This window comes from Amphibalanus amphitrite, unplaced genomic scaffold (genome assembly GCF_019059575.1).
Source record: "Amphibalanus amphitrite isolate SeventyFive unplaced genomic scaffold, NRLGWU_Aamphi_draft 000490F_arrow, whole genome shotgun sequence".
NCBI lineage: Eukaryota > Metazoa > Arthropoda > Thecostraca > Balanomorpha > Balanidae > Amphibalanus > Amphibalanus amphitrite.
The window spans coordinates 105,352-121,961 of NW_024881984.1; the positions used below are offsets into that span (position 1 = coordinate 105,352).

The 16,610-nt window shown below is 44.4% G+C and overlaps 1 protein-coding gene and 2 long non-coding RNA genes across 6 annotated transcripts; 1 reads left to right on the forward strand and 2 right to left on the reverse strand.

Annotated features, from left to right (window-relative positions):
- On the reverse strand, positions 1-5,375 carry LOC122392536. Its single transcript, XR_006258535.1, has 4 exons — positions 5,019-5,375; positions 1,614-1,728; positions 604-785; positions 1-343 (listed from the first exon to the last, which is right to left on the reverse strand). It is a non-coding gene; the product is annotated as an uncharacterized LOC122392536 (long non-coding RNA).
- A 2,268-nt stretch (positions 5,376-7,643) lies between these two features.
- On the forward strand, positions 7,644-16,452 carry LOC122392534 (dysbindin-like). 4 transcript variants are annotated; one of them, XM_043387497.1, is made up of 8 exons: positions 7,644-7,687; positions 10,901-10,985; positions 11,542-11,621; positions 13,896-14,052; positions 14,350-14,482; positions 14,747-14,902; positions 15,137-15,277; positions 15,509-16,452. In XM_043387497.1, the coding sequence occupies exons 3-8, from the start codon at positions 11,566-11,568 to the stop codon at positions 15,886-15,888; spliced, it is 1,023 nt and encodes a 340-aa protein (XP_043243432.1). In that variant the 5' UTR covers positions 7,644-7,687; positions 10,901-10,985; positions 11,542-11,565; the 3' UTR covers positions 15,889-16,452. The 4 variants fall into 4 exon arrangements, with proteins under 4 accessions (XP_043243432.1, XP_043243434.1, XP_043243433.1 ...); XM_043387499.1 differs by lacking the exons at positions 7,644-7,687; positions 10,901-10,985 and adding an exon at positions 11,052-11,065; XM_043387498.1 differs by lacking the exons at positions 7,644-7,687; positions 10,901-10,985 and adding an exon at positions 11,080-11,168.
- Positions 9,936-10,838, reverse strand: LOC122392537. Its single transcript, XR_006258536.1, has 2 exons — positions 10,552-10,838; positions 9,936-10,307 (listed from the first exon to the last, which is right to left on the reverse strand). It is a non-coding gene; the product is annotated as an uncharacterized LOC122392537 (long non-coding RNA).
- Positions 16,453-16,610: the final 158 nt, after the last annotated feature.

The window sequence follows — 16,610 nt, forward strand, 5'->3', positions numbered from 1 at the left end:
CACTTTTTCGACAGTTTATTATCGAATCAGCCTGACATCAAATAAGATCGGATACGTTACAAAAGATGTGAATTTCAGCGAACCCCTTCCACATACAGTGCTTTATATCGTAAGCGGTACATGCATCTCACACTGAAACATGTCCAACATTCACGAGCGAATAGACTTCGTTTGTACGACACTCTACATGGAAGCAGTTAGATGGTATACACTTTATTTGTATTCACATTTATGTAGCATAGATGATTCCTCTTGAATTGCAGTGATGGATTGACTACTCCAGCAGATTGTCCGTCTTTTTTATTGCCAGTTTTATTGAAATGAAAAATTACTTGCGGGAAATCTGAAATAAAAGATATTGCTTATTAATATATTTGCGAATAGCATTAATGTAGCTATTCCAATTCTGTTTTAGAATAGACATAATCATAGACTACTGTATGATTAGACTACTGATATGGAGTAGTCTACGTGTGTGACAAAATATATTGCAAAATTTGTCATATACTGAAATGCTTGCAATGCACACATGATACTTTCATAACGAACTTAAAATGTAATTTTCACAGGGAAGTGGCAACATGCCTAATAAGCTAAGCCCACCTTGCATTCGTTGGAGACACACTCGCCCTGGCAGCACTTGCCGCTGCAGCAGACGCCGCCAACGCAGCAGGAGCCGCCGCAGCAGATGCCTCCGCAGCACTTCCCTCCGCAGCAGGAGGGGCCGTCGCAGCACGAGCCACCGCAGCACGAGTTAGGACAGGTGCTGCAGCCGGATGAACGCACTGCGACCACGGGGAGGGGGAGGTCAGGTTAGGTCAGGCTATGCACAGCCGGATGATCGCACTGCAACTGCTGGCAAAAGTCAGCTCAGGTCACCTTACGCACAACAGGTGCGGGAAGGCGGGCAGTCAGGTCGGGCAACGTTTACAGGTGGAGCGATGGGATAAAACGGATACAGTACGGACACGAGCCATGAAGCATTAACCTGAGGTCAGCGATAAATGGAGTTGATAAAAACGTAAAACTCAAAACAAAATACAGATAAAGTTAGAGATAAGACGATACATTTGTACAGAATGCTTCAACTTCTTGCATCGGAGGAAGAAAGATGATGACACTTGTCAGATATGTATTGTCTGAGCGTCACAGAGAAAGACGATATTAGCCGTTTTCACGACGGCCATCTGGTACACATTTGGTGCACATCTGGTGCAGATTAGGTGCAGTTTTGGTCAAATTAGGTTCAGTGAGTCTCTTAATAGCTATCAGCTAGGGTTGCACACTAATTGCTTATATGCCTGCTTTGTCATATAACATATTATCAGAGAGCATCATCGATTAAAACACTGAAATAAATTCATAAAGATAATTGCTGTAAAATAGATTAGGTGCAGATTTGGTCAAATTAGGTGCACTCGCCGGATAGCCCGTCGTGAAAACGGCTATAGATGATTGAGCTGTGCATTGGTCACACCAAAACCGAAGGAAGAGAACAATTAGACCAACAAAAAGCAACAGAGCCATGTCGATGTGGATGAATATTTGATCTACTAAGTTGTTACATAAGCAGGATTGATGATTTTTCAATATTAATCATAAAGGATACTCACCGAGCAGGCCGAAGGAATGGAATTGTGCGGTACTGGCTGCTACTGCCGACAAGAAAACCAAAACAAATACGGCCTTCATTTTGTCCTTTTTATAGATATGTCTTCAGACAGATAGCTGGAAACATAAGTTCTGTAATTGCGCGTAAGTTCCGGAAACGGATAGTAATCACTTTATCGATCAGAGCTAGTCAATCTAAAATGCCTATACAGTTCCCCGCCATGTCCCCTGCCTCTGTTGGACGTTTCTTTAGCGGCTCGAGAGAATGCCTCCGATAAGACTTTCCAAGACAAGCTTCATATGGTTTCACGAAAGCCCTCATCATTGCTGGATGATAAGTCCGAAAGTCTTCCAAAAAGGTTTATGCACGACTATGTATGCTGGGGCGGCTTTTTAAAGTTAGGTATCCGAGATTCTCCCCACCTGCACAATCACATGCAAATACCTACGTCACATGCACGTATATGACTCATTTACCCTTTAGGTATACATACGTGCGCAAATCCACTTTGCTTGACACTCTGAATACCTATTTCAACAAGGGTGACTGCACCACTGCACAGCATGCACCACGCGTGAGAAACTGTTTAAGCAACGTTTCGTTCCTCCTTATATAAAGTCATCTTTTATCTCATTAGGCCTTTGTTGCAGTACAACAGTGTCTGGGTGGCAGCGCAACAGTTGCAGCACGCTACCAGTCTTGCTATCAGCAATCTCGCGCCAAAGCTAGCTTCGTTCGCTGGGAAAGTGAACAAACTGGTTGGGCTTGTCGGTTTTGCAGTCCTTATTTAGATCGACAGCGTTTGTCTTCATCTTGTGTGTAGTGTCGCAACTATGCTGAGCGTTGCTTCTTTGTACATATATTGCACTCGTTTACTTTTCACGTGAACAGTTTTTTATACTAACATACCATACGCGTCCTTTGCACACAACGAAAGAACTGTTTGGAAACAACTCTCGATAGCCAAGGAATGGTTATTTGTTGAACTTAAAGGTAGTGTGCCAGCTTTCCTGGAGCATATGGAGTTAATGGCCCAGATAAGGAGAACCGGATTTTTAGAACTTATCCATGCCTTCAAAACTCATGGAAACGTCTTAAATTCTTCAAATTTTGAGTACCCCAGTGCGAAATTCGCCCCGACGGGTTGTCGGTCGTACCCCAACCACATTTCACACCACTATGAACAATAAATGCACACACTGAAATCGCTATTACCGATAGGCTCATCCAATCAAGTTTCGATAAACCCGTTCATCATCATCTCCTGCGGTTTCGAACACGCCTGTTAGGTGGTGCGGTAGACCGCGCCCAAAGCCAGGGCCCCGGTGACGTGAGGTAGCCGAGTCGGGGCAGCGTGCGCTGACCCAAGCCGGGGCCGCGCGTCCTCCCGGTGTCATGTGATAGCCCGGGGCTGCCCGCGGGGATGCGGTAGACCGCGCCCAAAGCCGCGGCCCCGGCTTGGGTCAGCGCACGCTGCCCCGACTCGGCTACCTCACGTTACCGGGGCCCTGGCTTTGGGCGCGGCTTCTGCTCATACCAGGGTTGTGTTCGACTCAAAAAAATTTGCCGACTCGACTCCTCATTCAATTTCAGAAAGCCCTGACTCAACTTTGACTGAAACATGGAGCTGATTTTTCCCTTGACTCGACTCATGACTCAAGCGGCTCTATGAAAATATGAGTTGACTCAAACTTGACTCAAATTTTTTGTTGAGTCAAGTGTGTTGACTCAAAATTGACTCAGATAAAAAGGTTGTTGAGCGTGGGGGGGGGGGTGAAAAAAAAAAATCCGGCAGCAGGGCTAGGCCTAAGTCGTTAAGCGGGGGGAGAATGAAAAGCTTATATATATATATATATATATATATATATATATATATATATATATATATATATATATATATATATATATATATAGTTTCTAAAAAGATGAGTCAGCTGACTCATGTTCCTAAATGTTTTTGACTCAACTAAATGTCAAAAGATATTTTACTGACTCAACTCTGACTCAACTCAACACCTTAATATTTTTGTCCGACTCAACTCTGACTCAACTCAACAGCTCAACATTTTATCCGACTCGACTCAAACCTGACTCATTTGAGTCAGAGTTGAGTCAAATTTCTGACTCGACTCATGAGTCAAGCACAACCCTGGCTCATACTTTGTGGTGCGGTGGTGGTGCGTCGGGCCGCGCGCTCTGACTTCGGCCAAGAAAAATGCGTCAGCTGATCATTGTCATTTCTGCCACATTCATGTGGTGAGATGGGGTCATAACTTTAAAGACGGCTGTTTCATATCAATTATTTTACATAAAATAATATTTCAAACCATAAATTAATGTTTGACAGCCAAATAAAAGAAACAATACCAATACAGGCTTACAGTTTAAGGCTCGACATTGTGTTGTCTACGATTAGACAGCTGATAACTCATTCCCGTACGTCGTAACTCTATAATGACCTTTGCTTATTGTCACATGTGCGCCGCATTCGCGATTGTTGCCGACGCTTGTTTGCAGGCCAGCCCACTACAGTTGTTATACATATCGAAAAACCGATAAACTTTTAGGCGAAAAAGGCACTATTCCAGGCCCATTTTTCATTTTTTTGCGATATTAGGTAAAAACAGAAGCTTCTTATCCTAGGAAAAATAAAATGGGAAATCTTTTAAAGGTGGCACACTACCTTTAAGCCTATCGCCACACTGGGTGGAAGTTAGGTCCATGATGCCGGTTCACTACAAATAAGGAGTAGGTATTGCGCTTCGGTGTGTTATAATTTTCACATGGCTGCTGACATCGTCTTTGGGCTATTGTCACTTCGTCCGATTAAAGGAAAAGGGCCACCTTTAACATGGGGATTGAAACTGAGATAGCCATCTTGTAGCCCGTGTCCTAAAACCTACCTGTTTACCTCCTTACGGCTGATTTCGGCCTCCATTCGTAGTTATCGGCAATTTTAAAAGAAAATACGCCAGGAATGCGTCCTTATCCCAGGAATGCGTTCTTATCCGACAATACAGCCACCCGCGGCGAGGCTTTGGTTTTCTACCAATCAGCTCCAACCAGCTCAGCTTTAACCAATCAGCTTATCTGACACAATCCGACGAGTCTGTCTTCTGAACGCTGATTGGCTTGAGTGTGACGTCATCGCTATGCCATCATACAGTAGGTGCCGTAGAGAGTATCAACATAGTACCAATATGTTAAATAGTTTTAAATACTTTTTCGCGAATTGTGCACTTCTGGCACCAGTTTTAAAAAGAAAATGAAAAATAATAATGTCAAAATGAAAAACAACGATATCTTCATATTTCACGAAGGTGGCCCTTTTCCTTTAATAATATTTTACCGCACAATGAAACAAGAGCTGCACATATGTAGTACATTGACCGCGTGGTGACCTCACCTTGACACTGAACTGACGTGCAGACAGCTGACCTGCCGCTACCAACACACCGCTCAGTCTCCAGGTCAGTAGCACACGGTCGAGTGTGGGACCACCGTCCAGGAGCTGGGGTTTTGTGGCTCCTCCTCTGGTCCACATTCGGCCTCGTACCGGTCAGTAGGGTAGAGGTGAACAACCGGGACTGGTAACAGGGCGCTATCAGATCTCACCGGCATGCGGCAGCCATGGACGACCGAAATGATGGTCGATTATATCAAGTTTATGGGATGGGTGAAGCTGGATGTGCTTTAACAAGGGATGATTTCCACGTTGACAATCAGAATCCGATTGTTGTGTTGTGCATTGTGCATCACATGCGTGTGCGTCCAGTGCAGATTTTTTTTTTCTCTCTCTCTCTCTCTCTCTCTCTCTCTCTCTCTCTCTCTCTCTCTCTCTCTCTCTCTCTCTCTCTCTCTCTCTCTCTCTCTCTCTCTCTATCTCTCTCTCTCGCTCTTTCACTCGCTCTCTTCGCCCTTACCTAAATAAAGCACACAGGTCGGAGCACTGTCGCAAATACTGCATCTCGTCTTCGCGCTCGGCAGCTGATTCCTGCATTGAACTTGTGTCATGGTGCACGGTGGACGGCGGTGATGGTTCGATGACCTCTACCGCTTTCGCCATTCCTGTTGCAGCACAGGCAAGTGGTCCATGCCGCTGGGTCTGGCGAATTTGGTTGCCAATTATCTACTCTGTCGAGTCGCGATTTCCAGCCCATCACGGCCTCCACTGAGCCACAATCGTTAGAGGCTGTCTCTGTCTGGCAATGGCCAATGTGAGCCTGCACCAACTAAACCGGTCTCAGATCAACGCCGAATCTGACTTCAATCTTGCCTCTGCGTCTGCACAGTGAACAATGATGTTTTGTTTTGGTGTACTGACGAGAATATGCAAACCAACCTTGCACAGCGCATGCATACAATTTGATTTTGTTTAACAATTTGTTCGAATTTGAGTTATGGGGATGTAACGCTACCGTCTAGGCGTTAAGCACAAGTTAAGAAAGCGACAACCGGTGACCTCGTTCGAGGTCACTGATCAAAAGCGCTAAGGCCGGGTGCAATTTCGCGAAAGAAACGTCGTACGATATCGGCCCCAACTCGTTTATCGTGCTCCAACTGCCAACACATCAAGTGGTTAACATATTGTGCTCGGAAAGGGCAATGAGAAGTGGAAAGCGCCCATCTGTCGCAGCGAATGTCACGATTTGTGTGTTAGGCTTGCGATAGTCTTACTCGTTTCCCAATTAAACGTATTTCTCACCAGCTCAGGGAACTGGCCCATGCTTTTTTATGTATTTGTGCGGGCCATTGTGCCTTCAGAATTTGTCTATATTCACGGAACTTCTGTGTCAATGTCTACTGATCAAAGATGAAATTCCCAGACCAGACCAGTGCTTTTTGCGATACCTAACTAATTTTCGGACCTGCGATAACGATAAAACGATAAAACAGGTTTGGGGTAACGATAAACGATAAACGATATAAAAAAATCAAAAAATAACAGCGATAGCGATAAAACGATAACGATATTTGTTTTTAACAGCTCGATAACGAAACAATAGACGATAAAACGATAACGACGCAACGAGCACGTTCTTATTTCGGGAGTAGCCAAAGACGGAAACCTGAGCCAAGAATTGGCGTAGCTTTTTAAGCTGAGTTTGACTTTCTGGAGCAAGTTCATTTATGTTCACTCCCCCAGATATGCGGGAGTGGACATAGGCGGCGGAACGGGGAGGGCACCGGGGCACCGTGCCCCCCTTTGATTTGGGCATTTTTAACATTAGCCCTATGGGCGTTGCATGGAAAGAATGGGACCAAAAGTCGTCAGTGCCCCCCCCCCCCTTAATTGAAGGTGTTCCGCCGATACTGGGAGTGGACTTCCCTGTGGCTGACCTCTGCCCGGTCCGCCGCGCAAATTTATACCACCCGTCGGCCGTCTGACAGGTCTGTACACTTAGCAGATGGCAACAGGTTGTGCACACCTACTGTCGCGCAGCATACGCTGTCGATCGTCTTCCATTTTTCCATCATCCCGTTTTACATTTTATCGTTTATCGTTCATAATTTTTGTAACTTGCGATAAGTGGATGAGCGATAATTTTGAAAATTTAGCAGTACCTACCTAAACGACAACGATAACCGATTTACTTAACAGCTATAATTATCGTTTATCGTTTATCGCTCATCCTATCGCATGCGGAAACCGCTGCCCCTGTCCACTGGTGTTACGGTACCTAATGCGAGAGCAAGAAAGAGTGTAGTGAGTAGTCACACTCACGACTACGAGTATATGTAGAGTACCTAACTTGGAGTCATCAAGTTTGGACAGCTTTTTACTGTTCTTAGGACCTTGTTACTGGTAAAGTCAAGTCAGACTGCTCAGGCAACTGGCAAGCCCAGAAGCAGGCCACATCAAGCCTCATAACAGCCACCTAACTGAGTTGCCTGTTGGCATTGATTTGATATTGATATCCTGTTGTTTGGAATTGACGACAAATGACGTCATCATACCGACTTATTTTGTATTTAGCATATGCTTACTTTAGTCCCATCCTTGATTGACAATCTTATACAATTGTGGTGCGTCATTTCACCGAGTGTCTTTTTTATTTTATCAAGATTTTATTTTATGGGCCTGTTCCAGCGCCTCCAGAAACCTCCAGAAAGCTCCAGAAAGCTCTAGAATCCTCCAGAGAGCGTTCCAGCGCCTCCAGAAAGCTCCAGAAAGCTCTCGCCAAAGCTCCAGAAACCTCCAGTAGCCTCCAGAGAGTTGAGAGGTCCAAATTTCTCTGGAGGCTCTGGTCTACAATTATGGTGCACATGTGACAATCACGAATGTAAACAAAGGACATTTGACTGATTATTTTACAACTTGAATGTAAAGAAAATTACATTGCTATAATTTTATTTATCTTTTTAACTAAAATTGAAAACAAATTTTGCGTTTCAAGAGAGAACAATCGTCATTCTTTTGGTATCTATGACGCCAATCTCCAGAAATCTCCAGATTGCGTTCCAGCGCCTCCAGTAAAACCTCTGGTAGAGCCTCCAGTCAAGAATTTCTTCTGGAGGCGCTGGAACAGCATATTTACGTCTGGACAACGAGTTGCGTTGGAGAGGCCGGAAATAGTGGCGATTTCTGGACCGCAAGAATGGACCGTCATTGGAATGATTCTTTTTCAAACCGTGCACTGTTTTTAGCCGGAATTTAATAGTTACTACAAAATATTTTTGTCATTACATTTGGCTAAGAATGAATGCCATCAGGGAAGGTTTTACTGCCGCTGCATTTTGTCCAGAAACATATAGTGCTGTTATATTGCAGTTTTTGCGCTTTTGTTACAAAATATGAAGCGAACATGCATCAGGCTCTCGTCCATCCACTAAGAAGTTATTAAATATTTTGTTTTGTGTATTCCAAGAGGAGAGGAAACTATTTTATTTGTGCCTTCATTGAGAATTGAAGATCGATCATTAAATTTTCAAGGCAGTTAATCAATCAAACCAAGCATTTAGTCATTCTCGTATAGCAGTGGCTATAAGAAGAAAAGGTTGATAAATACTGAAGTTCAGTCATCTTACTTCAACTTGGCAGCAAGATCCCAGAGGATAAAGGATATAAAAAGTATACCTATCCTGTAAATCAAAGCATTTTGGTGCCTGCAAAGGCTTGCGTTATTTGTGGTGTGCTCGCGGAGTGAGGCTTTGGGCGTTTTTGTTGTGTTTATGTGGAGATTGAATATAACTGTGACCCTGTGTTTGTTTGTGTATTTACAGGGGCGCGGGAACTACTTTCCGACTGGGGGGGCACACCATAATAGAGATTAACCTAGGGTACCCCCAAATCTAGTTTTCTCACCGGTTTTAGGCCACTTATTTTTCACCCCTCGGCTTTTTCAACAAAAAAAAGAAAACATTTGCAAAAAAAGTGTGGTATTCCGTCTCAAAGCTGTGGGGGCACCGCCCCCACGGCCCCAGAGTTGGGGGGGCAAGCTGCCCCCACTGCCCCCCGGCTCCCGCGCCTATGTGTATTTACTACAGTCAAACATCACATTCACATAAAATACTCACCTAGCTCATAGGTGTACCCTGCAGAATTTGTACTTGTTGATGTCTGGAGCATGAACAAAGCACTAAAGTATCTCAATTATCATTTCCCACATTTTCTGAGCATCTAACATGGCAATACAGCAGTGCAGAGCAGCTTCAGAGAAGAAACACTTTCAATGCACAGACTGACACCAGCCACCCAATGAGCCAGTTCCTCATTTGGCTGTTTCCATGGATGCGGCTTGGCAAAGGTGAGCTAACTTGGCAACGGCTTGACGCGAGCTGTTTTTAAGTTGTTAGCAGGTAAGATTGAGTCATGGTGAGTATCTATCATATAACTGGGTGCTTCTGCTATGAGTAGATTGCAAATATGTGTGATGATTGAGGTTAGGTTAGGTTAGTCAGGGCCCTGTTTCACCAGTGATAGCAGCACGCTGCTTATACACGTGTCAAATTGGGTTTCCATGGAAACATCAACAGGCCCATTGCTCCAACACTACCACAAGTGTGACGTCAGTTCGTGCAATTGGATAGCAGCGTGGTAGCAGCATCCCGTGAAACACCGCCCTGGTCACATTTTTTATGGACACCTGGCAAATTAACTAAAAACTAGCATAACCTAATCTAACCTGACCAAACTAAACCTACACAACTACTAACTATAGGCACTAAGCACCTAAGTTCTTGTGCCTACATCTCATACCAACTCAAAATAAAGTTCCTTGCTGGAAGATAACCCTCCAGTACATTTTATAACATCCCTGTGAAGAAGACTAATACTTCTAAATCCTGAGTCACACTTCTGGCCATCCACAGAAAGAAGCGCTGAGAGCTTTGCTATTGTATATTGGACCAAAGATCATTGTCACGAATGACTATTAACACGTATTATATGATCATATCGTTGCATGGCTTGTCACATTCACAATTTTACTGAAATCCTTTTTCAAGAAATGCAAAGTTTCATTTGCCAGACACTTGAGTAATGCACATTACCATCTGCATAGCAAAGTAAAGCTGCCTGAGTTCGCTCATTCTAGATTTTTTCACTTCATAGTCAGCGCTTCATAGTTATAATCTTGCTGTTATAAGTTATAATTAATTATTCATCCCAATACATCAATAGACAATATGCAATCATCATCAGCAAACATTTTCTGGCTTGATACTGCTCGGCGTACTCTTCAGTATTGATCTCCTGCAATAATATGGCTTGTTTTTAGCCAATAAGCTCTTTTAATTTTACTTTTATTGCTGATAAGTGAGCCAGATCAACCTGCGTTTATCAACCAACATTTCATAACTTCAACTTGATCTTGCTCAGGACGATCAGGACCTCTCTTAGCCTCCTCCTGGATACTTGGGATTGTTTTCAGTCAACATGCTTCTTTAATATGCTATAAGTCAATCACAAGAGATTTAAGACATCCAACAAAACGTACACGAGTACACGAGTACGAAAACCTCCAGATGAACTCGAAAAAGGCCTTGGAACAGAGCCAAGTGGTGCTCCGTTTGTTTGTTTACAATAATAGTAGTACTGATGTATTGTTTTAGGACTCTAACGTTCGGCTTATAAAAATTGAAACATTTTTACAAAATCTGTAAGGCAAGTAATATTTCTCTGAAAGAACTAAAATATTCAAAAGCCAAACACTATGAAATACAGGAATCGGAGCGAAAAAGTAACCCAAAAAACCAGCCTAATCACCGACTCCTAAAACTGCGACAAAATCAGCACTTTTCCCCGCAACTCGTTGTCCAGACGTAAATATGCGCTGGAACAGGCCCTATTTTTTGTTTTGAATGACTAGTGAATGACTAGTGAATTTGAATGACTAGTGACTAGAGTAGTAAAGTAATCTTGAGTGAATAGGTGCGTATTTTTTCAGTACCATTATTATTCTGTTTAAATTGTTCCTTTTTTTTGTTTTGTAAGGAGACGATCAGGTCAAGGTGGTCGATGTTTTTTAATTTCAGGGGTTGTGGGCTGGTCATTTATTTTTGATGTCTCATTGACTATGGACAATTATTTATTGTGACTAAATTCAATTTCAAGGTAGGTTAGTTAAATATTCATTTTTTATAATCGTCAAGCAGGTGTTACACATTTTTTGCAACCAAGAAGAGGTGCTAAACCCAGAGATTGAGATGCTTTCTAATCAAACCAAACCAAACCAAACCTAACCAAACCTGACTTAACCTTACCTTGACCTATAACCTACAACCTAAAACCTACCACCTGAAACGTATAACCTACAGCCTAACCTACAACACCTCTCCTTGGTTGTTAAAAACAAGTGTGACGCCTGCTTACCTACTACGGGCTACCACTGTTTTGTTATTTATTTCTTGCTCATTAATTTTTCTTTGTTGCAAGTGTTCTCTCTTCTTTACAATGCCCAAATATATTTCTCTTTTTGCCATTTCAGCTATTGCAAGTTTAAGAACTTGAAATGTTCAGCTCATTCAGGGACAGATTGAAAGCAGTCCAAAATGATGTAATTCTTGGGTAAGTACCTACTTGTATATCTTCTTTCATATGTTTGTAAATCACCTATATAGATTTATTATACATTTTTCAATTTATGAATTTAGGCTTTTGAAATCATGTGTAAATTCTGACATAACCTGATCTAGCCTTACACTAAATGAAATTATTATTTTTTGTCCAAATTTATTTTCACAAGGGCAGAGCCCCCGCTAAGTGAAGCTTGTTGTATTGGTCCTGCCCGCTGCCCTCTGAGGCTGATCACGCAATTCCCGGTCATTGTCAAAATTTAGGCAAACACCTATACCCTTAACCCTCACCCGCACATGGGGGGGTGGTTGCCACCCCCCCAGGCAGTCTTTCTGCTCTGCACTCCACATTTTTAAAGCTAGAAGGCTGATTTTTCGTATAGCTGCTCGTCTATCCTTTCTTGATGTCCACTGAAAATTTCAAGTTTCTGTGATTTTTGGTTTCGGAGATATGACCTTGTTTTTCAGGTCATGTCATGACCCAAATGGCCAATTCTCAACATCTTGCGTTTGCCATGGGCCTTGTGAGCTTTTGACACCCTGATTTCGGCCTTTTTTGCCAGTCTTACCTCCCACCTATCATGGAACATGTTGTTCGACGATGTACAGGGGTCAAGGTCAGGGTCAAGGTCAACCTAGGTCATCTAAGATAATTGTGTTTTAGGCAAGCTGAATTTACTTTTTGTGAAGTTTTTTGACTGCATTTTTGGTAAAAGCTTCTCAGATCATGATTTCATGTGATATGGACCCAAGAACAATCGGTGCACACATCAGTATACACACAGACACACACAGACATACAAACACATATGATTGACCTTGACCTAACTTGACCTGAATGACCTCAGCAGCAAAATTCTGGTCGGATAGTGTGACAAAGAGGTTCTAGCTGGCTTGGCACCAGAAAACAGCATCGTCATCGGTATTTGATAAGCAGCGCACTTGATATCCAACGGTGACCCAAAACAGCAACATTTTTTAGTTTGACCTGACCTGGAAGGTCAATGACTGACCTGAGAAGGTAAAACTGGGTATCATTGGATTCGTCTCTTCCCAAAGAATCTTTTTGGTCTTTACTGCTAAGCTCTATCTCCAACAGGAACGAAATGGCGCGGGGGGGTGGCAACCACCCCCCCCCCCCATGTGCGTTCTAGGATGGGAAAATGGCATGTGCGGGCGAGGGTTAAGTCTGTAAACACCTATTCTCACAATTTCTCAGAGCCTTATATCAGCAGAGAGCTGAAAGCTTGTGTATCTGACATTTGAAAGAAGTGAGATCTTGTGGCCCCATCCAAATATTTAGGTCAGGCTGCTTACTGACCTATAAAATCACAAGTAAACTGTCATCTATGTAGTGCTAAAATGTCTCCACTCAGTGCCAGGCAATCTTTTGCAACTAGATCAAACCTGCATGTTGTAAGTGCATTGTCACAACACAACTTCATAGAATCAGATGGTCAGTCTTGGCCTGACCTTGATCTTAGGTCATTACACTTATTTGACCTTTCCCACTCAAGGACCTGACACATCTGAGAATGATGAACACAAATTTACTAAAATAAGAAATATGTGACCGTTGTTGGCAGAGCTATCCACAAAAACTTTTAGGTATCTTGGGGCGTTTCATTCGACCTCACAGCCAAGAGCTGCCCTGAAATATTAAACTTAGGTATCTACCTACCATGCCTGCCAGCTGCTGTGTCTCATGTAATGGGCACAGACAGTTTTTTGTAGAGCTCTAGCTCGGTTGGGGGCGAAGTGGTTGAGGGGTTCCTTGAGGCTTGAAGTCCCCCTTTGAGTGGGGGACTTCAACGAAAAGTTAAACTCTTATTGTTACAATAAGTTACTGTTGAATTGTCAGCAGACACAAAGTGTGCACTGGTAGGTCTATCGGGTTCATCTGGAGAACGGAGCCATTTTGTTCAACCAAATTACATGGCGTCAAACTGGGTGACATTTGGCTTAAGAAAAGATAATATTTAGCAACCAATGTGAGCACATAATGCTTGACCTAAGAGAAACGAATTTTGCTTGGCCTGCACTTATTAATATATTTAATTCAGTTGAAATTATCGGTGAAGATACACAGGAAAAGTGGGCAGGCTGCTCTGTGGAGTCATTCGCAACATTTGCTGCTTTGTGTGGCTGCCAGGTCTGTAATCCTTCACTCAGTCCTTTACACAATATTGCTACAAAGCCTGCATTGACATTACACGTTATCTGTTTGAGGCATTTCACTGACACATTTTTGGCCGTTTTGCGGCAGACTGCAGCGCCTGACGGCCGCGGAGCCCCAGCGGACCGGCTCTCCAACTGCCGACGATGATGTCGCAGCTGTGGCGGGAGCTCGGCTACTGTCCCTGTACCAGGACCAGTGGAGCCAGATGCACACCAACTCGGAGCGCGCCGTCACGGCCGTGGATGTGAGTTTGTGTCAGAAAGATCACAGCTAAAATGCGACACATTGGAAAAAAATACAGATCGTTGAAAGTTTTTATTTGATGATCAATAAAAAAGCAAAATAAGATTTTTTCGGCCATTACCCAATGTCATGGCTCCTTGAAGAATGTGGGTAGTGTGATGTTTCATGTCACTTTTGCTAATATAGGTATTTAATGTTTCTGGGGAAGAATTACCTCAATGCTGGGTGTTACCTACTTCCTCAGTATCAGCAACCCACACTATCTGACAGCCGTTTTCGCTCCCCCTGCACCCCGCAGAAGTTGAACACGCACGTTGTCGCGGTGCGCCGCCGGTGTCAGACGGAGCACGCTGGTATGGTGGAGCTGCACCGGCGACTCACTGCCCTACCGGAGATGGCCGCCAAGGTGCACGGCATGCTGGCCACCGTCGGTGAGTCCGACCGAGGGTGACCTGGGACTCGTTGAGGGTGTGGTCGTCATTGCCATTAGCGTAGAAAATATTAGTTCGATAGTGATGAGTTGGTTTGACAGGGCTCACCAGCACCGACTGAGGTTGTATCGAATATTATGTTGAAGACTATCATCTATGAATATCTAACACTTCACCAAAATATTTCTACTTTAGTGTAGCAAATCAATCTATCGTCCGCGAATGACCTCACCCTACCTTTTCTTCCCCCATGGCCTCGTCCAGCGTCTCTACAGGCCGAGTTCGCCGAGGCGGAGACGCAGCTGGCGGAGCTGGAGCACCAGGCTGCAATGGAGCGCCTCGAGGACAGGAAGATGCGCGAGCGAGCCAAGCTGGAGGCGTACCGACGCGCGCGGCAACGCCAGCTGGACGAACTGAAGAGTGGGTGTCGTAATTTACTAGAGTATCAAATTGGATCAAGCTTTGATGCCTAATGCAATGACGTGAGACATGATAAATTCTTATGCAGTATGATCATGACCTGTTTATTATGACTGGGTTTGATTCATTCTTTGACAAACATGAGGTATGTCACATACTCATTATGTGGCAGCATTTGTGTTTTCCTCTGCTTACAGTGATATCTATACAATCACCATTTGTCCTCGTCTGCAGTTTCGGTGGCCCAGGAGCACCTGGACCGGGTCTCTGAGCTGGAGCGTCGTCGCCGCTCCGAGCAGGCCGAGCGCTACTCCACGTTTGACCAGCTGGCGCACCAGGAGCTGGAACACTTCAGGAGACACCACTCACTGGATGGTGAGGAAAGAATGCTGCTTCTGAACCACGAGCTACGTTACACATGTAGAACCACGGGCAACTATGTAGAACAATCACTAATTAAATACTGCGTTGTTACTGCTGACATATCACTTTTGCTTACTTCGAACAACATACTTTCTTTTCTTTGGGGTTTGTCTATGGTATATGGCTTTCGTACCGATCGTGAATTCGCGTTACTGACTCCCCCTGGTGGCGACTGCCCGGCAGTGGTGCGGCCAGTCTCGGGCCGCCCCGCTCAGCAACTATCTCTGGAAGACGTGGACATCAGCCGGGAGGCCGATGCCGCCGCGCTCGCCGAGTTTTTAGCCGACACCGAGCTTGATCCCGAGGACCCGGCCGCAGAGCTCGACTCGAATCCAGAGGATCCGGCCAGAGACATCGACTCGAACCCCGAGGATCCCGCCGGGGAGGAGGAGCCCAGCGCGGTGAACCCAGCCGGAGACATAGATTACAGTCCAGAAGATCCTGCCATGAACATTTACCTGAGTCCGAGGAAGTCTTCGATTAGATCAGGCAGAACGAAAGAGGGGCGGACGGAGGCGGAGGAATCTGCGTCTTCAGACACCACCGCGGGAGACACGTTGTAGTCGGGATGGTGACAGCGTGTAGCGCATAATCTTCTGTATCGTAACATTCAGGGAAACAACATAATAGATATGCAAGGCAATAGCTTGATTTGATAGCTGGCTTGTGCCACAGACCTCCAGCTGGGCAGTCTCTAAAAGTGGCAGCGGGAGCGTCCCGGAGCTCGGGTTCAGTATCGACGCGAGGGCCAGTGTGCTTTGAATATGGTGTTGCTCTGTGATGCTTGCCGTGATACTGTGATGGGTTGGAGACGGAAATATTGTTATTTCACTGGTGAAACTAGCTAGGGGAAAGCCGTGCATGGAGCAGAAGTGTTCGTTGCCTAGGCTCGTGCCTGTCAAACATACAGGATGTAGACGTCTTCCATAAGGCGTGAGTGACTTGCATGCATTCTAGTCTAATGAAATGCCTAGCAGCGTGGCTGCGGTATTTCCATCTAAATACGTAGGTACTTAGTGCTTGCTTTGACGCATTCCACTGTAGCGTGTATGGCAGTGCCATTATCAGTGCTTGTATTGAATTAGCATCTATTGTGCAGTATCAAGGAATATATTTTATTACGCTTATTTATAATTCAGTGAGGGAGTTGACGTGCTTGATTAAAATTTCATAAAAAATGCGGGCTTTCCTACTTTTATTGCTTGACGAGTCAGTAAATGTCGCCTGGGGGTGGCTGTTACACGTTGATTTCCAAGTCTGAGCCTGACGCTTGGCTCGGTGAGTT

Coding starts and splice junctions, on each gene's coding strand:
- LOC122392534 (XM_043387497.1), top strand. CDS start 11,566: ATGTTCAGCTCATTCAGGGACAGATTGAAAGCAGTCCAAAATGATGTA. Junction 14,053..14,349: donor GCGCCGTCACGGCCGTGGAT/GTGAGTTTGTGT, acceptor TGCACCCCGCAG/AAGTTGAACACGCACGTTGT. Junction 14,903..15,136: donor CCAGCTGGACGAACTGAAGA/GTGGGTGTCGTA, acceptor CCTCGTCTGCAG/TTTCGGTGGCCCAGGAGCAC.